The 21,246-nt window shown below is 45.6% G+C and overlaps 2 protein-coding genes across 4 annotated transcripts; one reads left to right on the forward strand and one right to left on the reverse strand.

The window, feature by feature from the left end:
• The first annotated feature begins 312 nt into the window (after positions 1-312).
• Positions 313-6,835, forward strand: MAT2A (methionine adenosyltransferase 2A). The gene is made up of 9 exons (XM_037527749.2): positions 313-532; positions 2,627-2,704; positions 2,798-2,920; positions 3,172-3,284; positions 3,372-3,515; positions 3,661-3,879; positions 4,098-4,280; positions 4,423-4,556; positions 5,214-6,835. Exons 1-9 carry the CDS (start codon positions 442-444, stop codon positions 5,314-5,316), a joined length of 1,188 nt encoding a protein of 395 aa, XP_037383646.1. The 5' UTR covers positions 313-441; the 3' UTR covers positions 5,317-6,835.
• On the reverse strand, positions 5,952-19,887 carry GGCX (gamma-glutamyl carboxylase). Of its 3 annotated transcripts, XM_037527750.2 has the most exons (15): positions 19,810-19,887; positions 19,266-19,436; positions 17,793-17,951; positions 17,314-17,479; positions 15,315-15,393; positions 14,757-14,863; positions 13,747-13,910; positions 13,136-13,401; positions 12,877-13,008; positions 12,345-12,496; positions 11,770-11,939; positions 11,427-11,557; positions 11,024-11,171; positions 10,656-10,851; positions 5,952-10,234 (listed from the first exon to the last, which is right to left on the reverse strand). In XM_037527750.2, exons 1-15 carry the CDS (start codon positions 19,850-19,852, stop codon positions 10,042-10,044), a joined length of 2,277 nt encoding a protein of 758 aa, XP_037383647.1. In that variant the 5' UTR covers positions 19,853-19,887; the 3' UTR covers positions 5,952-10,041. The 3 variants fall into 3 exon arrangements, with proteins under 3 accessions (XP_037383647.1, XP_037383650.1, XP_037383649.1); XM_037527752.2 differs by lacking the exons at positions 5,952-10,234; positions 10,656-10,851; positions 11,024-11,171; ... (6 more) ...; positions 14,757-14,863; positions 15,315-15,393 and adding an exon at positions 15,776-17,060; XM_037527753.2 differs by lacking the exons at positions 5,952-10,234; positions 10,656-10,851; positions 11,024-11,171; ... (6 more) ...; positions 14,757-14,863; positions 17,314-17,479 and having other exon boundaries at positions 15,329-15,393.
• Between the last annotated feature and the right edge of the window lie 1,359 nt (positions 19,888-21,246).

The following is a 21,246-nucleotide window of genomic DNA, read 5'->3' on the forward strand; positions in this document are numbered from 1 at the left end:
GCAAGCCCAGAAAGACCTTGTCGCTTTTCCTCCACTTAAAAAAAGAAAGGGTACAACCACCCATTATACTGGCGTTTCCACTTATTCCTTGTTACAGCCGCTTAAGGCAGCTCAATATTCGTAAAAGGGGCGTGGAACCTGCGCTCCCCCCCGCCTCGCAGAGTGGTTCAGCCCGAGCTCCGCTCGCCGCCCCGCCCCTCTGTCTCCCCCCGCGCGAGTGGCGCATTGGTGCGCGGCGCCGAGGGGCGGGGCCCGAGCCGGGCGCGCGCTGCGGCTGCTGTATAAATACTGGGCCGCACCGCCCGCCGCCTCGTTCGTTCCGCGCCGCCAGCCCAGGGGGAGTCGGTCGCTGCCTCGGCTTGCGCATTTCGCTGTCCTCGCCTCGCCCTCTGCCTTTTCTCCTCCGCGCCACCTTCACGCACCGCCACCGTCACCACCACAATGAACGGGCAGCTCAACGGCTTCCATGAGGCATTTATCGAGGAGGGCACGTTCGTCTTCACTTCAGAGTCGGTGGGGGAAGGCCACCCAGGTGAGGTCGCGGGGCCCGGAGCGGGGCGAGGGGCGGGGCGTGGGCAGGACCCCGGCCCGGCCTGCCGGGACCCGCAGGTGGCGCCCGCGCGGGGTGCCCTCGCCCCCGGGCTGTGGGGAGCGCGGCGGCCGCGCGCCTTCCTCGTGGCGCCGCCGGTGCCCGGCGCGTGGCCGCCGCTCCCCTCCCCCTTCGTCTCTCCGGCCGCGCGCCTCTGCATGCGGAAGATTCCAGAAAGCGACTAGGGCGGGGGCCGCGGCCGCGTGTGCTCTGCCCGGGGAGGGCACTGTTTCCTCCTCCCCGCCCCGCCGTCTCAGACACCTCGAGTGGGCGACCCGCCCCGAGTGCTCGCCACCCGCCCTCGGGAGCGCGCGCCCCGCATTGCAGCCGCAACCACGTGTTTGCAGCATGTGGCATCCGGGCGAGGGGGCGCCGGCCGGCCGCCCGGGGTGGAGAAGTGGGGGGCCGGTGCCCCGGGACGCCTGGTGTTTGCATGAACGCCGTGGCCTGGGCCGTTACCACTTAGTAAAGAGGACGGACATGCCCTTAGGCCTCAGGCAGAAAGTGTGGCCTTGTCTTCAAGGTGACAGCCTCCAACTAAATATAGCGCCTGTTGGAGAAGGCAGGCCTTATTTGGGCCTTCTGTGAAAGGATAAGGAAACGTGAATTAAGGGTAAGCTGCCGTTGCGTTGGGTTTCCTTTTAAAGTGTTCGCTACTTACCCTTAGGTAAGGTTTTACACATTTCCTCCCCGGCTTTGTCCACTGATCCGCCATTATGGATCAGTTTACACGTGAACAAATGAAGCTGTTTCAAGGAAGCTCCAGTCTCAGCCTGAAAGCATCACCTAGTGAAGATCATGGTTTTGCTTCTGCTCTTAGGGTGACCTCAGTGACAATAGTTCTATCTAGTCTGTGGCTGAAGGACCCATGTCTCTGTAGCAAGTCTCTGCCTAAGATGAAATCCCACCGGTCACTTCGTGCCGCAGAGTGGACAAACCCCAGATCCTGATGAGTGAAGAGCAGATGTTTTGGTGTGGTGTACGCGGTTTTTTATTAAGTTTGTGCATTTAATTGAAGCCTCTAACTGGATTGCAGCCTACAATTTGCTTTGTGTTTTGGATGATTAGAGAAAATTCGGGAAAGTGAGGTCTTAACCGCTGTCCCTTTTTCAGTTTTTAATAGCTGGCAGTACAGTGGGGAGAACAGCAACTAGGATTTGGAATACTTGTGGGCATTTCCCAGTCGAGCTCTTGTGCTGGGACTACCTTTACAATGAAATTAAAGATTTTTTGTTTTAGTCCATTTGTTTATGTGTCTTTGCATTCATTGTTTAATTCTTTGACATTTCTTGTTACTTAACTGGTGTTACTTAAAATCAAGGAGGCTGGTTTGCTGTCAGCCTCTGTTCTCCCTGACCTCCAAGTGCACAGGGGTTTGGTACATATTGTAGAAGTAAATATTGAATGACTTGGGCAAAATTAAGACTTCTTAAGAAATGGGTAGGAAAAATACGACTTACTCTATTGGTTGGTTAGCTTTATAAGGCAAACTTTAAATTTAGGGGATAAGATACAAGGAGTATTTGAAAATTAACACTGTAAAGCAAAATGTTTCTTAAGTTCACACGTGGCTGTTACTTTGCAGTGGAAATTGTTTTGCTTGGGAACTTCATTTTTCAAAATGTTTGCAATACTTTAAGAGATAGACTGACACCCTTGTGATGTTTAAAGTGCACATATTTAAAGTGCACATGAGTTAAAATGTATTAAACTTGTTGAGTGTTATGGCTTACTGAATTGGTAAGCTTGTGGCACAGCTATATTAAGATCCTGGTGTCAAGTTTTCAACTACATGCAGCACTGTACCTAGCATTCTTCAGGCCAATGACTAATGACTTCTGGTAATGCAGTGCTTTAAGTAGACAGCGGTGAAGATGTACATACTTAGTGTCACTGAATTTATTACTAAGTTTTGCCGCTTTTTTTTTTTTTTTTTTAAAGAAAGCTCTGTCCCAATGAGCTTTACAGGTGTAGCTAAAGGGAAGTGGACATGCTTTTACTTTAAAAGTTGAGCCAGGACTTCTTTTTCCCCTCCAGATAAGATTTGTGACCAGATCAGTGATGCTGTCCTTGATGCCCACCTTCAGCAGGACCCTGATGCCAAAGTGGCTTGTGGTAGGTTCAGACTATTGCTTACTTATAAACTGATGAAAAGATAATACAAAATTTGTAAATTGAGATTTGAGCGTGAAACCTCTTTTTTATTAGAAACTGTTGCTAAAACTGGAATGATACTACTTGCTGGGGAAATTACATCTAGAGCTGCTGTTGACTACCAGAAAGTGGTTCGTGAAACTATTAAACACATTGGATATGATGATTCTTCCAAAGGTATGTTCTAGTAGCTTAGCTTTTTCCTAAGACTTGCTTTTTTCAGATGGTTTCTATAAACCCTACTCGCATTTAAAATGTTCCTGTTAATCTAACTCTAGTTGTATGGGGTTAATTTTTTTGTCCCAGCTCTATTATATTCTTTGAAAGGTACTAGTTTTAGGTATATTGGATTTCTTCAGCGATATTCAGAATCCCAGATAATTGTCACATAGAAGATTTTTTTTAACAAAACATTGTCTTTTTTATAGGGTTTGACTACAAGACTTGTAATGTGCTAGTAGCATTGGAGCAACAGTCACCAGATATTGCTCAAGGTGTTCATCTTGACCGAAATGAGGAAGACATTGGTGCAGGAGACCAGGTATCTTGGTATTGACACTACTTACATCTCTTACAACATTAATTTATGAAAATTTGGATTGTTGACATTGGTGATTTTTTTGTTTAGGGTTTGATGTTTGGTTATGCCACTGATGAAACAGAGGAATGTATGCCTTTAACTATTGTCTTAGCACACAAGCTCAATGCCAAACTGGCTGAACTACGTCGCAATGGCACTTTGCCTTGGTTACGCCCTGATTCTAAAACTCAAGTAAGTGATAATCAAAGCTAGATTACACATATTACATTGGCACACAATCTGAACAAGACTAGTATGTCTTGCATGTATTACAATTTAGGGTACAGAATCAAGAACTAAGTTGCTTGATAGACTGATGTTCTGTGTTGCCTTCAAGGTGACTGTGCAGTATATGCAGGATCGAGGTGCTGTGCTTCCCATCAGAGTCCACACAATAGTTATATCTGTTCAGCATGATGAAGAAGTTTGTCTTGATGAAATGAGGGATGCCCTAAAGGAGAAGGTCATCAAAGCTGTTGTACCTGCAAAGTATCTTGATGAGGATACAGTCTATCATCTACAGCCAAGTGGCAGATTTGTTATTGGTGGGCCTCAGGTAAGGCCTTATATCAGTTCTGTGCTTGTAGGTCTTCTGTGGTGGTTACTTGCAAAAATTTTGCTGCTACCATCTTTCTTCTAGGTTTTCTGAAGCCCCATATGTGAATCTTCTGAGGATATTTGCTGAGTAATATAAATAGGCATTTAACAAACCTGATCTAAAACTGCTTGTTGAAGAGGATTAGGCATAAAGTGACTCAAATCCTGTGTTTTCAGGGTGATGCTGGTTTGACTGGCCGGAAAATCATTGTGGACACTTACGGTGGTTGGGGAGCTCATGGAGGAGGTGCCTTTTCAGGAAAGGATTATACCAAGGTGGACCGTTCAGCTGCTTATGCCGCTCGTTGGGTGGCAAAATCCCTTGTTAAAGGAGGTCTGTGCCGAAGGGTTCTTGTTCAGGTATATGCTTTTATATAATTTAGAGTGATTAAATGCTTGTAAGTGGGAGGGCATTTTAGTAACCTACTTGTCTTTTATGCCATTGTTGTGTTTTATGTGGGTGTTTTGATCACTGACTCTTCTGATATTTGAATTCTTTCAGGTCTCTTACGCTATTGGAGTTTCTCATCCATTGTCTATCTCCATTTTCCATTATGGCACCTCTCAGAAGAGTGAGAGAGAGCTATTAGAGATTGTGAAGAAGAATTTTGATCTCCGCCCTGGGGTCATTGTCAGGTAAAGATGGTAAAGCCTATTGTTAGTGAAAAATATTGAGGGTGTGGGTATCCTGAGATGTTCAAATTTGAGAAAGTGAAGGAAGACTCGAGTGGGGAAAACATCTTCCTAGAATGTGTTCATCGTATAAGTTGTGTTCAGCAGACTTAATGAGAACAATCTAAAATTTTAGCACTCCATGGCTTAGACTAACCACCCTAGAAAGTCCTCGATATTTGATACTGGGCTTTGTGCTCATATTGCCTAAGTATGATTTCTTTTTTTGAAGAAGAAGAAATTAGTACAGATAAATGGGATGTTCAAGGCTGTTATAAAGAAAATAAGAAAATAACCATGGCAGGGTGTGGGCATGGGACCTTGGTAAGTATTTCATTATCTCAGATGAGCTTTTGACATTTGAAATTTCTCAGAATGATGACAAGTTTTCATTATTTGTTGAGCCAGGGACGGAAAAAACAAGAACTGTAGTTACTAATAAGGACTGTGCAAGGAGTTTGGACACCAGGAAGTAACAAACACTTTTGCCATAAAACTTCTTTCCTAGCAAACCCCAGAGAACTGCTCATTTGCCAGAACTCTTGAAAATGAGTCTTGCTGATTGTTTTGCTTTGTTTTAATTGAATGCTACATATTAAGTTACGGACTTGTATATTCCAGGGATCTGGATCTGAAGAAGCCAATTTATCAGAGGACTGCAGCCTATGGCCACTTTGGTAGGGACAGCTTCCCATGGGAAGTGCCCAAAAAACTTAAATATTGAAAGTGTTAGCCTTTTTTCCCCAGACTTGTTGGCGTAGGCTACAGAGAAGCCTTCAAGCTCTGAGGGAAAGGGCCCTTCTTCCTAAATTTTCCTGTCCTCTTTTCAGCTCCTGATCAGTTGCAGTCACTCTAGTTAATGACATGAATTTTAGCTTGTGTGGGGGACTGTAAGTTGGGCTTGCTATTCTGTCCCTAGGTGTTTTGTTCACCATTATAATGAATTTAGTGAGCATAGGTGATCCATGTAACTGCCTAGAAACAAACCAACAACACTGTAGTAAATAATGCTTTGAAAATGAACCTTTGTGCCCTAGCACCCAACCCTCTAAAATCCTAGTTGCATTGACGTTCCCACCAAATGCTGAAAATGTCTTGTGCACGTACTTGTAGTTCCAGTATAGCCTTCTGTCTGGCAATGCCATAGCCCTGTCAGCATGAATTTGTAATGTCTTCAGCTCTATTATGAATGTGAAGCCTTCCCTTATCCTCCCTATAACTTGATCCACTTCTAATTATGTAGCTCTTCTGTCAGGGAGTGTTCCCTATCCAATCAGTCTTGCATGTAACGCAAGTTCCAGTTGGAGCTCTAGCCTGACATTTAAAAAAAAAAAAAAAAGGCAGTTACCATTAAACCATCTCTCTGGTGCTTATGCTCTTAATTGCCATCTCTTAAACAGCACCAAATCAAAATCTCTCCACTTTTCAGCTGTCTTTTGGAGGACGTACGTAATAAGGGTTTTATTTAGTAAACCAATCCTATGCATGGTCTCAGCACTAGCCAAACCACCAACTCCTAGCTCTAGAAAAAAAAACAGGCACTTGGCACCCTTGTGATGTCATACAGAGAAGTCACAGGGAAGTACCTGAGGGTCTGTAGGTTGCACACTTTGGTACCAGTTAACTTTTTTTTTTCTTTATAAGAAAGACTGAGTACTCCACACTGCACAATAACTCCTCCCAGGGTTTTAACTTTGTTTTATTTTCAAAACCAGGTCCAATGAGCTTTCTGAACAGCTGGTGTAGCTACAGAGAAACCAGCTTCCTTCAGAGAGCAGTGCTTTTGGCGGGGAGGAGGAAATCCCTTCATACTTGAACATTTTCTAATTGCTTATTTATTGTATTCTGGGGTATGGCGTAAGTACAGAGAAGCTATCACCTCAGATGGCAGCTTTTAAAAGATTTTTTTTTTTCCTCAACACCATGATTCCTTTAACAACATGTTTTCCAGCATTCCCAGGTAGGCCAAGGTGTCCTACAGAAAAACCTTGGGTTAGACCTACAGGGGGTCTGGCTGGTGTTAACAGAAGGGAGGGCAGAGCTGGTGCGGCTGGCATGGAGAAAGCTGACTTGGCTGGTGTGGTACAGAGAAGCCAGCTTGTTTACATGCTTATTCCATGACTGCTTGCCCTAAGCAGAAAGTGCCTTTCAGGATCTATTTTTGGAGGTTTTATTACGTATGTCTGGTTCTCAATTCCAACAGTTTAATGAAGATCTAAATAAAACGCTAGGTTCTACCTTAACTGTGTCCATTGTTCTTTAAAAGTGTTTCAGTAATGAGTGTGATCTAAGAATATGGTCTATGCATGTACTTTCAGTCCTCAATAATTACATTCCTACTCATGGATGAGGGACTTAATGCAGGCATTTAATAGTTTTGTAGATCCTGTCCCTGGTACTAAGAAGACAGTTTAAGGTTTGATTTTGCTTTGTCCAGCATGTTGTCTTTTTGGTCCATGTGATGGCCAAAGTTGCTCTCTTGCAGCATCCCATTGCTATGCTGCAAGTTGTGTTTTTGACTTTTAAGATACAGTACATTAAAAATCATAATGGAGGGGGGTCATGTGTCAAAGTAATTTAACTAACTTGAAAAAATTGAATTTATCTGACATATCTAACATAGTCATCTATGAAGCTACATGTTACGGATTAGTGTGAAATGTTCAGACCGGTGAGGGGTCAGTTTTAATCCTGTAACACAATACATGAACTAAAATGAAATTTATTTCTGACAGTTAACGGTAAAGGTGCTACAAACTTATAAAAGCTTACTCTAAACTTTGGGTGGAAGATTGATCTACCACATGGGCCCATCCTTTATTGAGCTTAAGACCTAAGATATAATAGGCAGCCATTTGTATATGCTTATACCACCATGTGTAAAATCAGGTGTGGTGAAACATTTTACCTTGGCCTACATGTCTCAAGGAATGCTTGCTTTTTTATACCTGTTTGGCTAGAGGCTTAGAAATTTTGGAATCTTGCGATGAGGAGGCAAGGTTAAATTCGACTAGGTAATAACAGTTTGCAAACAACATAAAATTTGCTCAAATGAGAATTAACTGGCACTAAAGATTTCAAAAAGGTTAGATGCCAGTGCATTGCTGTCTACCCCTGCTGGTGAGGTGAGAATAACGATAAGTGGTTCTGTTTTGTGGAAAAGTAATGGTTTTAGGTTCCATAGTTGGTAGGAAGTTAAGGCCTTTGTCCTGTCCAGCTGGGGAGGGGGGGGGCAAGCCCAAATGAAACCTAAGTAAGGCAGAGGAATATTCACCAGTGAGCCAAGGGATGAGGGTGATTACAAGTGAGTTACAGACGGGGAGAACATGGTCAGGGACAAAAGAGTCACATCTTGGGAGTAGGATTAAAGAAAGCAGCTAAGGACATTGATAGCCCATTTTCAGAACAGATAATTGCAACAGGGCCTAGTTTCAACAATCTGAACAGCCTAGATCTCCAGGCTTAGTTATTAATAAGCCTGCCTCCCAACAAACAGCAGGGTGAGTCAGGTGGTAGTTTGGGGCAGGAGGTAACCCTGCCTATATTAAGAAAATGCTTTTTTCAAGCAAGGGAGGGAACAGCAAAAAGCTGAATTAGCTAGTGAAGGACCGAGTGCCACAAACTAGCACTGAGAGCTGCAAAAGGATAGCAACGTGGGCCTCCCTGGTGGCAAAGTGGTTGAGCGCTGGGGTGCGGAGCTGCTCAAAGCCTCCACAGCGCCGGTTCGATCCCTGGCTGCTCCCCAGCCACCGGAGGAGGGTCGCACATGGCGCACGACCTCTCCTGCTGCCCATTGCTCTCCTCAGCAGTGTACTTCGGTCCTTCTGCCTGCTCTGCTCCCTGCTCTGGCTCGGTGAATTCTCTCACCCTCCTGTGCTGCTGACTGTACCCAGTGATTGTATAAATAAATAAAATCTTTAAAAAAAAAAAAAAGGGATAGCAACGTTTCTCCCCAATGATGACACCCTGTGGTACAGCCATTGCTAACCCACCCAATGCTATACCTGGTGTGAACAGGGACTTAAGCATCAAGGAAGTGCCCTTATTCAGGCCAAACCTGTACAACTAAAGGGTGGCCCTACTGTGACCTATCCCTAAGTAGGTTCTGATATAAAGGCTAAAATAACAGGTAGTAGAAATTCATAGATTCAAGGAGTAAATTGTGAAATTGATGGGCTTTGAAATGTGAGGTGTGAGAAAAAGTCAAGGGTAACAGCTTGAAAAAGTCAAGGAAACTGGGTGCCATTTGCTAATAAAGCAGGTCTGAGCTGAAAATGAATGTTCTCTTGAGGACAGTGATGGCCCAGTGGAACATCCAAGTGGCACTAATCAGATGGGTCTTAAATACAGGGAAGATTTAAGCATCACTGGATGTAATTTCAAATGTGTACAGTGAAAAGGGAGATAACTAGGGAAGAATCCCAAGACCACTGTCTATGAGGATACAGTGGGCTGGGATATGGGAAGAGAAGCCTGAAATTTTACTGCCAATCTCTGATAAGACCATGAGCTCCTAGAGTGGGAGACTTTGAAGAAAAAAAAAACGAAAAAGCCCCTATGCATTCTTACTGCATAAGCCAGCACCAAGCCTAGCACACACAAACCTACAAAGTAAACGTTCCCTAATCCCTCATTTGGTTGATTTTTTTCTTCATACCACCTGCTCCCTAAAGGCTAGATTAAAGCTAAATACTACGAATCATCTAACCTTACTAGTTTAACTTTGTGCTATTCTAACTATTCTCATAACTGCTAGTAAAAAACTTAACTGCCTGGATAGTTAATAGGAACAAAGGGTTAGAATTGCAGTGAAAGAAAATTATTCCACATGTATAACTTGATCACTATCCTAATCATACTTGTGATTAAGACAAGTTTTAAGCCACATTAGTTAAGAATCATTGTCAGTGATTCTGAAAATTACAAGGGGCAGAATGCAACAACTTAACAGACGAGGTTCAAATCATCAACCTTATCTCTTACAAGGTATATATCTGAAAATTATATTACTTCCCAGTCTCAGTTTTTCCAACTATAAAATGAAGCAATGGCTACTAAGGACTTATGTGTAATAATATAGGCACAGTGCTTTTTTACACAATACCTAGCAAAGAGCAAGCACTTAAGAACAGTTTGTTATTATTTTCATCATGGTACATTTAAATCTCTCTCCAAGGAGCCAGTCACTTAAACCTGTCTCTTACCCCTTTATCCTAGAAGGACATTTTCACATTGCTTTTAACCCTTTCCTAGCCCCACAACCTAAGATTCATAAATCTTATCCTTGCTTTACTACCTTGGCTACCCTAATTATCTCTGAATTAAAAATAGTTATGAACAGGGAATAAAAATGTTAGAAATATCTGAAATAATTTTTTCAAATCAATTTCTACTGTAGAGGTAATGGTCCTGTAACTGATACTTCATCTATAAACAATGTCAGCCCCTCTCAGAATTCTGAGTGGACATGCTCCGAATTTGGCTCAGGAGGATCAGGATTTGAAGAATCTATGTTTGAAGGGCTGGACTCTCCAACTGGTTCAAAGGGTCGCAAGTTTGCATAAGACACCTCTTGGGCCAGCTGCTCCAGAGAAGGGCGGCCTAAGACCAGATTTCGAAGTGAGATACAAGTCATGAAGAAGCTGAAAAAGAGGAAAAAGTTCATTCAGTCCAAACTCTTGTTCCAACACAGGAATTCTTGCCAAAGCCCTATGAGGCTCCACTCAGGCATAAATGAGAAACCCCCCTCAGTGAAAATTCCCCTCATCCCAGCTGGACAGACATACCACTCCTTATACAATCTGGTAAAGGATCCCAAGGTGGGATAGGAATAACCCAAAGGGAAGTCAGAGATAAGCTGAGGAAAATAAAACAGCAGGCCACCAGACACAGGTCCTCCTTTACTCTTCCATTAGATCAGGAGGAGAAGACTGAAGGGGGCAAAAGATATTTAGTACTAGATTATCTTTTCCTGGGTGAGTCTCTGCTATTACCCCCACTAGCAAAAAGTTACCCAGCTTGCAAACTTTTCTGACAATGACAAATACTGTGGGTAAAACTTACCTGCGGCGAAAGATAAAGAGTTTTCGCAGCAAGAAGCGAAAGAATCGCTCATAGAAAGGGGTATTTCTTCGGCGTTCAATCTCCTGGAGTCTTCGCTGGCGTTTAAGAAAGGTCTGAACGAGAGGTGTTGGTTCAGGGCCCCCTTTTACTTCCCCTTCCAGCAGAGGTTGCAGTTCTGGAGGTAGAGGCCCTGTTTCTGCCCAGAAGATGGCAAAAAGAGAACTCAATGACAGAGCTTGTACTGTCTCTGCGAACTCCCCATTCACCAGCTAGAGGTCTTCAGTTCATTCTTTAATAGCTAGATCTGTATTTGTAACGTTAACTTTTTGTAACCGAGACTATCTCAGCCCAAATGTTCATATACTCACCACTTCCATTCTCGACTTTCTCCTTTAGTTCTTGCAGATAAGCCAGGTCTTGCTCCAGTGCAAGCTCTGTAGTGTTGACATAGATGTACATGTAGCAGGAAGGAGTGGGGGACACTGTATACACCTTATGGTACTCACCAGCAGGCAACTAATAAGGGAGAAGAAATGGATATATTTCACTCTTACCTTTCTTGAGCCAGCCTATGGCTCCCTGCATTACCCCTTCAGGCACATATTTTTTTATCAAGTTTTTGGGGTCCATCAGAATTGTATCCTCTAGAATGCTGGATGAGGCTATTAACAGTCCCAGGGGCCCTTGCATTGCTTCAATGGAAAGCATTTTGAGTTTAAAATAAACTCCACTCGTCTAAACATCCTGCCATTGCTGATCCCAGCAAAATACCTGCATTTTTTCTCCCTCCCGAAGAGTCTGATTCTTCTGTTCTGCCACCAGCTCCACAGTCACCTCCCCCTGCAGCAGCTGGATGCTAGTGTTGCCCAAGTCTTCACTCACAAAATTTTCCAGGTGCAGCCCTGCCAGGGGCAACAAAGTTTCATGTCCCACCAGTAGTAGAGTAAATTCACTCAGGCCAGAACAGAGGCGTAACATAGTCACCATTACTATCCCTCAGATTTCGAAAACATTCTTCCCACCAGTGTTATCTATCCGTCTACCACATGTAACGCTCTTGGCCAAGGGAGCCAGGAGGAAAGACCACAAAGCTGCCCCTTGTTTTCCTCCATACCAGGAAAATCCGCAATGAAGACCACTTCAGTGTTGTTGTCCAGACCGGTCTTGATTTCCTGTAACTTGGCCCTCCAGGGAGACAGGTCCATCAACAATGGCTGCAGCCAAGCTGTACGCTGGAAGGGGGACCAGGCGGCCCGCACGATGTCCACACGAGGATCAAAAATCCTTAGGGAAGAAAATCATGATCTAAGGAGGCCACAGTCACCCACCCACCAGAACTTCCGGCTCTCTTCCTTCTATCTGCCATTCCCAGATAGAAGAAATGGCCCAGGTCAGCATGTTATTGCCAGTCTGAGCGAGAGGAAGGTGGGAATGAGAGTCTGATGCACTGGAAGAATGGGGGTTAGTGGCCATCTGAGGAGAATTGTGTTAACAGTTTCTAAAAGAAGTCAGTTACTTTTTCTTCTGGTGCCCCCTACTGGAAGCAATCAGCTATGTCCACAACCAGGTCAACAGAGACATGCACTAGAAGGCAGCTTTTCAAGCAAGATATATTGGGGAGCATGGGCTATTCATCTTGGCAAAAGGAGCTGGATTTCACTTTCCCCCCTTCTCTGCTCCCTTGCCCACCTCTGCTGGAAGCGGTCATTGATGGAGACCCAAATATCAAAGTAGATCTGGGGCTCAGTGACATTGTACTTGGGCAGCAGGCGGCTCAGGCAAGTGGCATATTGCTTCAGCATGTCTGCGTGATCCTTCCATCGCCGGCTCTGTGTGAATACCTGCCCCAAACCCCCACATTAGTCCCACCTCATCATTAGCAACCTCAACCTCCCGGACAGGCCACGCACTGCCAACAGCACAAAGCGATCCCTGCCTGCTGCCCATCTGGACCAGGAAAAGAAAAACACATCTGAACTTGTGTTTGGAGATTTTCTCATTGCTGTGCTAGTGTGACACATAACTTTCCTAAATCTAGTTTCAGTTCAAGGAAATGGAATGCATTGTCCTACAGCAATTCACACATAAAGAGATTTAACCTGGCTTCTGAGATGGGATCGGGAGGGCCCAGATTGGTCTTATTTTATAATTTTGATTAGGATCAACCCAGACCCTGAAGTTCAAGCTGATGACAGTAAATTGTCAGCATCAGAGGTCTCACCCCAGGGTTAAGGTAGCCCAGCTCGCCGGTGCGGCCATCGCGGTAGGTGATCTTCACATGCTGGTGGGAGCGGGAGTGCACCATCATGTCCCAGGAATAGCCATACAGCCCGTTTGTCCAGTTGTTATAGCCCTGAGAAGGCAGGGCAAAGGGAATCAGCTCCACAGCTCTCACACTCCGTCCTCGACCAAGAAGGGCTACAACACCAGTCCCGCTGTCACCTCTGCCACTTTCCAAGCTAACCCCTTTCCATACATACCTGGGTGAGGAAATGGGAATAAGGCAGGAAGAGCTGCTCCATGAGGTAGAGCAGGGTGAAGGCAGTGGCTAGGTGATGACGCAACCCCAGCCTCTGGCCCTCTTTAGCTCGGCTCCTCTTATAAATGCAGGAAGAACTGGGCTGAGGGGCAGTCTGGAGGGGCAGCAATTCTTGCAGCCTTTTGGGACAGTGGGATACCAGCTTCCGAGGCCACTCAGGGGAGCAGAAGAGAGGGCTGCTGGCCAGCATGACATAGGGGAACATACCTAGGAAAGCAGGGAGAAAAGACACATTTAAAGAGTTTGGGAAGGAACATGGGTAATTCTCTCAACCTACTTCCCTTAGGGCACTTCTCCCAGGTATTCCCATTTATGATGATATGTAAGTTCCTAACCAGAGGATACTCCCTTCCACAGATTCCTTACTGTACAACACACCGAGCCCAGGAGCCCAATCCTCTCCTCCCCATTTATTTCCATTTCACAGTGACTACATCTGGCTCAGTCTAGCTTCTGTTCCCATCACCTTCTCCCACTCCCAAAAATGCTTCTGACTAGTTCCTCCCTGTGAATCTGTGGTTTCCTGTTTTCGACCAGATTGTAGGTACTGACCAATGCTGAAAAGCTGGGAATTCATGCAGTGGAAGTAGGACACAAAGAGGAGGCCAATGGTCCTGGAGGCATCGAAGAAGAGCAGGAAACCAGCTGTGAGGTCCAGCATCAGCCCACACCAGTGCACCACTAGTAGGCTAGTCATCTCCTCAGACAGTATTAGTCTGCAGACACAGGTGACATGGGTTATTGGACAAACCCTGCATTCCCAGCATATTCGATCCCAACAATGTGTCTCTGCTGGCCAGCATGACATAGGGGAACATACCTAGGAAAGCAGGTATGTTCCTTCCCAAAGGCTCGGCCCAGCAGGTGGGTAGAAGAGCTCTGATAAAGGCAGCCTATGGGAGTTTTTCTACCTCCTCAGGTGTCCGCACACTTTAGGTATCCAATTTTTTTCTACACACTGTGTAATAACAAGGGCAGATCTCCTAGGGCAAAATACGATGAGGTGTCTGCTGGGGGTATGGGGGGTGGGGCATGACCCTCATGGAGGTTATAAATGAGAAGAAATTTTAAAAGGTGAATGCTTAACTAACATAATAATGAAGCCAAACTTCAGGAACTGGAAAATAACAGAGAAGAGGTAAAAGAACACTGTAAAACAATAGGAAAGAAGAAATGGAAGGAAGAGAGAAATCAGAGCAGCAAACCTTTGTTTTGTAAAATGCTGGTAACAAGGGTTTTCTCAGAGTAGGAACACTGACTATCCTGACCTCTCAATGAGGAATCCTGGCAAGAGGCTGCGGTGGCAACCCAAAGGCATAGGCACGGCCCAAAGTAACTGCTGGTGACACCAGGTCACCTAGCCTTGGCTCTTTCCTTTTGTTTTCTTTTCCCTTCTTTCTGGCCCATACCATCTGTCTCCAAGGGGCAGCTCGGTCTAGCTCTTTTGATCATCAACTCTGCCTTCTGGGAGATCAGTGGACAGAGGAGAGCATGTGGCAAGTTCAGCAGCCATTACTGAGCCCTGCGCGAGACAAGTCAGCCACTCAGTACCCGTCCCTCACTTGAAGGGATTGAAGAGCCAGTGCCGGGACAGGTATTCCATGGAATAGCCTTCAACCCAGTCTGCATCCAGCTTTTTCACCCCAGCAATGAAGTATACAATGAAGATCTGCAAACACAGGAAGCAAAATGAATATTCAAACAAAAAAAGAACTTTGTTTTCTATAGTCAAAAATAAAGCAAGTTCTGATCTCAGTTCAGGGCCCAAGTAAGAATACACGCATTCTTCTATTCACTCATCCCAGATAATTCACTCATGCAACAAGTATTTATTGACTTTATACCAATGCCAGGCATAGTATTAGGCACCCAGGAGAAGTCATGAAGCACAGATGTTATTCTTTCTCTCATGAGGTTTCTAATCAAATAGGTAATAACCTAATCTATTCTTCCCATGACAAGGTGAGAGAACCCAGCATTTAGAAAATTGGAAACAATAGAAAAGTCAGCTGAGCTTTCCAGCAAAAAGGAAACAAGAGACAGGAGAGTGTACTATGGTAGTGGGAAGGCCGAGCTGACAGTGGCTGTCAGACACCTCCCTCTACCCTAAAACCCCATACCTGGCCACGCAGCACAGCATAGTTCCAGAGGGGCACGTGGGCATTCTGCTTACGGGCACTCAGCAGGCCATCCACAGACCTACACCAAGGGAGGTAAGAACTGAAGAAGGCCTCTCAGTCCAGGCATATTTCTACCTTTCTTTTCAAATGTGTTAATCTATCCCAGGTTATCATCCACATTCTCTCTGACCCTCTGTGCTATCTGGAGGCCCGTTAGAAATCTATGAACTGCGCCTCCCTGGTGGCGCAAGGGGTTAAATCTCAGCACTATGAAGTTATCACCAGCCACTGCAGCATGAGTTCAATTCCCAGCCAGGGAGCTGACCCACATGGCTCAGCAGACCTCTCCTGTCTCGCCCGCTGCTCCACTCAGCAGTGTATTTCAGTCAATCTGCCTGTTCTTTCCACTACTCCGTCTCTGGTGAATCCTCTCACACACACACCCCGCCCCCCCCCACACACACACACCTCTGTACTACACCCCAGCTCTTACCTGCATAAATAAAATAAATCTTTAAAAAAAAAAGTCTATGAACCAATTCTAACAGTGATTATTTTAAGTCAAAACAGAAATACTACTAGTGAGTAACAACAAAAGTTTCATGTTTTCATTAGTTAGTTAGCAAGTTAGTTTGTCAGGGAAAAAACTGTAATACTAGAAAACAACTAAAATGAATGAGTTCAAGGGAGTGTTTGTAAAGCTAAAGGTATATGTAAATATATATAGAGGCTTCTTTTTTCCAGTCAGTATCCAGGACAAAGTGATATTTCATGACCCAGATACCAGGATCTAGCACTAGAGTTTAGATGTTGAAGCTTACTTTGGGAGAAAACTGTTAAATGTAGGTAACTATGTCTAGATGTACTCTGGAAGGCAAAAGCAAATCAGGGTTTTAAGAAGACAATGACTGAGCAGAGAAGTTGGGAAGGGGGCAGCTTACATTTGTGGTCAAGAGCCCTGGAGTCTGCAGTTAAGAGACCTGGATTGTCACTTGTGCCTATTACCTGCAGTGTGACCTTAGACAGATCCTTTCCTTATTAAAGCCTTAGTTCCTTTACCTTTAAAATGGAAACAACACTATAGACCTTATGGGGCTATAATGAGGAAACATTAGAAACGTTTGTAGAGTACCTGGCATGTGGAAAGTCTTTAGTAAGTAACTGGTATTTTTTTCAAATTGTGTAAAAATTGGTAAAAATGAAACTTTTCAGGGATATTCTGTCAGCATTGCCTTTCAGTTCTGCATCATCAGAGCCGGCCATTCTGAATGAGTTCAAAGATTTACAAAGAGCTATCTGTGTGTATTAACAAGTAAAATTTGATTAATGATTGATAAATCACTATGAAATTCAATGTTTGAGAGTGTTTTCCCTACACCCAACTTACTACATTCATATTGACCTTTCACTAAACAGAAAGTATCCTTAAAGGACATCTATCCTGCCACTCGGTATCCACATTCTCTCTACTTCCCCTGAAAGATGGTCATCTAAGCCAGATGTGGGGGAGGGTTACCTCCTCCTGGGAGATGTGGGGGAGGGCTCAGCTCTGGTAGGCCTCTCCTTTTGACATGACTGACTCACAGCAACTTCTATTCTTGGTTCTAACTCTGCCCCTCTGAGCTAATACAGGGAGTCTGCTCCCTCTTCCACATGACCACCCTTGAAGTATCTGAAACCAGCTATATCTGGCTTTAGTCTTCTCTTCTTCTAAGAGGATTACAGGAAGTAGGTAGATCAAGGCACCTGGGGAGATATGGAAAGAGTGAAGGGGTGGGAATGGAGCCATTTCTGCTTTTTTGTCATCCCAAGTACTGCAACCTAGCCGAAGCTCCCCCCTCCCAAATCCATCTAAATCAAAGCATGACCTTGCACTTTGCAAAGTATGGTTGAAAATATGCTTGCTGGGGCAAATTCTAGAAAGTCAATGGGCCCCTGTCTCTACTAATTATCCTGATCCAGCCAAGCCCTCCCCGCCTCTTTTCCCTAAGGCTCATACCAATAGCGATTTGCATCCACGAACATCAGCTGAAAGGCCAACAAACCATACAGATAGGAGTGGTTGTTCCATGATGTCTTGTCCAGGAGAAACACATACCAGTATGGCAGCAGGAAAAACACACAGCTTATCCGGTAGCACAGGCCCAGCATCATGCCCAGTGCCCCTGGGATTTGTGGGGAGAGGATTAAGAGGTCAATGGGGCACCACAGGCCCAGCTCCCCTGGGATAGGCTATGGGTGGGATTAAAAAAAGTCATCATGCCTTTCACAGTAAGGTAAAACTAAATGAAAATTAAATGCTATTTTAATATTTTAAAAAGAGTTATGGAGTCACAGCTCAGAGGGCATATGGGTGAGCAGGATAAAATGAGTCACAGTAGAAAATGAAATAAGGAGTAAGATCTTGGCCATTCACTAGCATGCTGTGTATTTCAGTATTGTAGGTAAGACCCAGGAGTTTTATGTAGTTTCCCTCACCCAGAAACATGATGGTGTAGACAAGATACATCCAGTCAAGTGGCAGAGGCTGCAGGGCATCCAGCAAGGGGAAGCGGCACACATCCAGCCCATCCAGGTATCTTCGGTCCAGGGAGTTGAGCCCCCGCTCCTGGGGAATGTCCAGCACCATCAGCAGCCCTGACAAGGCAGAGGGGAAGGGGACAATCAGACCCGAGTAAAGGAATACTCAGTATACAATCCAGTGCATCCAGCTCCAGGGCCACACTTTTTTCCTAACCCTGGCTCTGTAACTTATTCATTTATTCAACAATAACTCCTGAGGACCTACGCTGTGCGAGGAGGCATCATGCCAGTTGTGTGACATCAGCCATTCACTGTACCTCACTGAATCAATTCTCCATGTGCGAAAGGGGGTTCATAAAACTTCACAGAGTGAGGAGAGAAAGGAGAAAAGTATATAAAACACTACAAAAGTGTTTAGGGGAGTGACAATTATCTACCAAGGTCAGTTCTGCTGGACTACAGAAAGTGCTCTAGAGTCATGCTGCTCTACCTTTCTCATTTCCTGGCACACCCAGAAAACAGCAGCATTTGGCCAACACAGTAGGGTAAATAGAAGGAGCTCCTCAGGCTCAGGAAGTCAGCTCTAGTTAAGTCAAAGTATTTCAACTTCAGAGTATTCACGTCTTGGGCTGGTTAATTATTTGCTGGGAGGGGTTCTCCTGTGCATTATATGTCATATAGCACCATCCCTGCCTCCTACAAAGATGCCAGTGGCCACCTATTTCCCAGTTGTGACTAATAAAAATGTCTCCAGACACTGCCAAATATTCCCCAGGGAAAAAAACTGCCCCCAGTTGAAAACCACTGGGGATTTTATATCTCAACACATTTGTCACCCATTCCAAGCACCCATTCCAAGCACAGACACTGTGATCTATGACTTAAGAGGTCACCGCCAGGGGTCTCCCTGGTGGCGCAAGGGGTTAAGTGTCAGCACTATGAAGCTACTACCAGCCACTGCAGCATGAGTTCAATCCTCTGGTCAGGGAGCTGACCCACATGGTGCAGCAGACCTCTCCTGACTCGCCCGCTGTATTCCAATTCTTGTATGCATAAATAAATAAATCTTAAAAAAAAAAAAAAAGGGTCACTGCCAACATGTGTGCCCTTTCACTCCAACTGTTTCTCTGAAATCTAGTCCTCCTTATCATAGTTACTGGGCACCTTCATGCCCAAAACAAAATGGGTTCCTGTTCTTCTGCCTCTATATTCCTATAGCCCCAAATCAAATCATTTCCGGTGTCCAAACCCTAATAGGAGACAAAGCTGGGTTTGATCCTAAACACAAAGACCTCTTTCATGATATCAATTACCTTCAACTCTGAAGAAAAGGGAGGTAAATCCAGTAAGTCACCAAAGAATGAATGGACATGAGACTATTATTCTCTCACATCCAATCACACTGGCACTTCCAGAAACTGAACTTACCAAAGAGAAAACGGAAGACAGCCAGGCTTGCAGGATCTGTGGGTCGATTCAGCAAGGTCACTAGCTTCCCCCAACTGGACAAATCTGTCCACTCAAATCCCAAGAGTTTCCCCATTTGGCTGCCTTGCCTGGGTCTTGAGGTCTGTCCAGCCTTGTCTTTGTGTATTTTATCTGCAACCAATAAACGGAGAACGTGTGTGCATGCACAAGGCGGGGTGGGGACGCTTGAAAACAGGTTCCTCTCCAAACCGCAGAAATCAAAGCCCCAAAAGCTTCAGGATTTCTGCCACCCTGGGCTCTTTTGATTTGTGACTGCCGGAAATACCCGGCAGCAAAGCCCTTCTCCAGGATCCCCCAGTGCTCCAGGACTAGTCCTAAAGAGAACAGCCCCCTAACCACAAAGCGTCCCCGAAAGTCACCACCCTCCTGAACCTGCTGGCTGCAATCTCTACCCGAGACCTCCTCCCCCGATCCCGGAGGGCGCTCCTCCAGCCCCCTTCTCCCCGAGACCAGCGCCGGGCTCCCCGCTTGGCGAAGAATCTACCTGAACCCCGCGACACGCGCGCGGAGCGGGCCGACTCGGCCATGGCCCTGCCCAGAGAGCTCCGCCACGGCAGCAGCGTCCCGGCCGCGGCGCCCCGCCCCCGCACGTCAGCACCTGCCGGAAAGCGCGGCGGCGAGCGTCGTGAAGGCGGCGCCGAGCTCCCCGCTTGGCGACAGGGGGCGGAGCGCGGCCGGGCTCGCCTGACGCGGTGACCTGGGGTGCAGTGAGGATGCTCCGCGGCTCCGCCTCTCTTCCCTGCACCACCTCGGCTTCCCCGAAGCCGTCGGTCCTCGGAAGGCGTCCCTTAGCTTCCCCGAGGCCGTCCCCGCCCCCATTAGACCTCTCCTGGTAGCAGCGTCACCCCGCGGTGCCCCGTGATGCACCGATGCGGGCGCACAGGTCAGAGTCTTCCCCAGGGGGCCGGCTTGCCCAGCTGAACACGCGTGGAATGGCCGCCACGGCCGAGACAGGATGTACGGGGTTTTCTCCCAGGGCTGTCAAGAACCTGAAGTGTGAAAGCAACAGGAGCTACATAACGGCAGAGGGGATGCAGAATAGGGGCAGCGAGTAGAGTGGGGTCCGTCAGGGAAGATTCTTAGAAAGGTGAGTCTTGAGCAGAACTCTAATATCGAATTCCCTGCACTGGAATTGGCCAGCAGGGTAAGAGGAAAGCATCCCAGAGCAGAGGTGGCCACTTTTTTTTTTTTTTTAAAGATTTATTTGCTTATACATACAAGAGCTGGGGTACAGGCCAGAGATGCGGGGGGGTGAGAGGATTCACCAGAGACAGATTGGGGAGCAGAACAGGCAGACTGACTGAAATATACACTGCTGAGGGGAGCAGCAGGCGAGACAGGGTAGGTCTGCTGCGCCATGTAGGTTGCTCCCTGGCCGGCCTGGGATCAAACGCATGCTGCAGAGGCTGCGGATTGCTTCATAGTGTGGTGCTTAACCCCTTGCGCCACCAGGGAGGCCCTGTCACATTTTTTTCCCTGTTTATTTCAGGACTGTTTATAGTGCTAGAGATTATTGAGAGCCCTAAAGAGCTTTTGTCTACGTGGGTGATATTTACCCCTATTTAGGGTATTGGAAATATACACTGAGAAATGTTTAAAATATGTGTTGATTCACTAAAAAGAAAAAATAAATTCAGTATGTTTATACAACATTCTTATGAAAAAAGTAAAAATTATACCCCAAAATTGACCAAGTATTGTGATTTTACATGCAATCTTTAATGTCTGACTTAATTGAAGACAGCAGTGTCCTCAAAACTGCTTCTGCATCCCATCTATTGCCAAACTAAGGAAAATTTGGAAAGGGAAAAGTATTTTAATAGCCTTTTAAGGTAATTGTGAATATTATTCTTTGATATCACACCTAAACTTACAAGTGGTAATTTTTTTTTGTTTTGTTTACAAGTGGTAATTTTTTAAG

Source organism: Talpa occidentalis, unplaced genomic scaffold, assembly GCF_014898055.3.
Source record: "Talpa occidentalis isolate TD23 unplaced genomic scaffold, MPIMG_talOcc4v2.1 talOcc4.5, whole genome shotgun sequence".
In the NCBI taxonomy this organism is placed as follows: domain Eukaryota; kingdom Metazoa; phylum Chordata; class Mammalia; order Eulipotyphla; family Talpidae; genus Talpa; species Talpa occidentalis.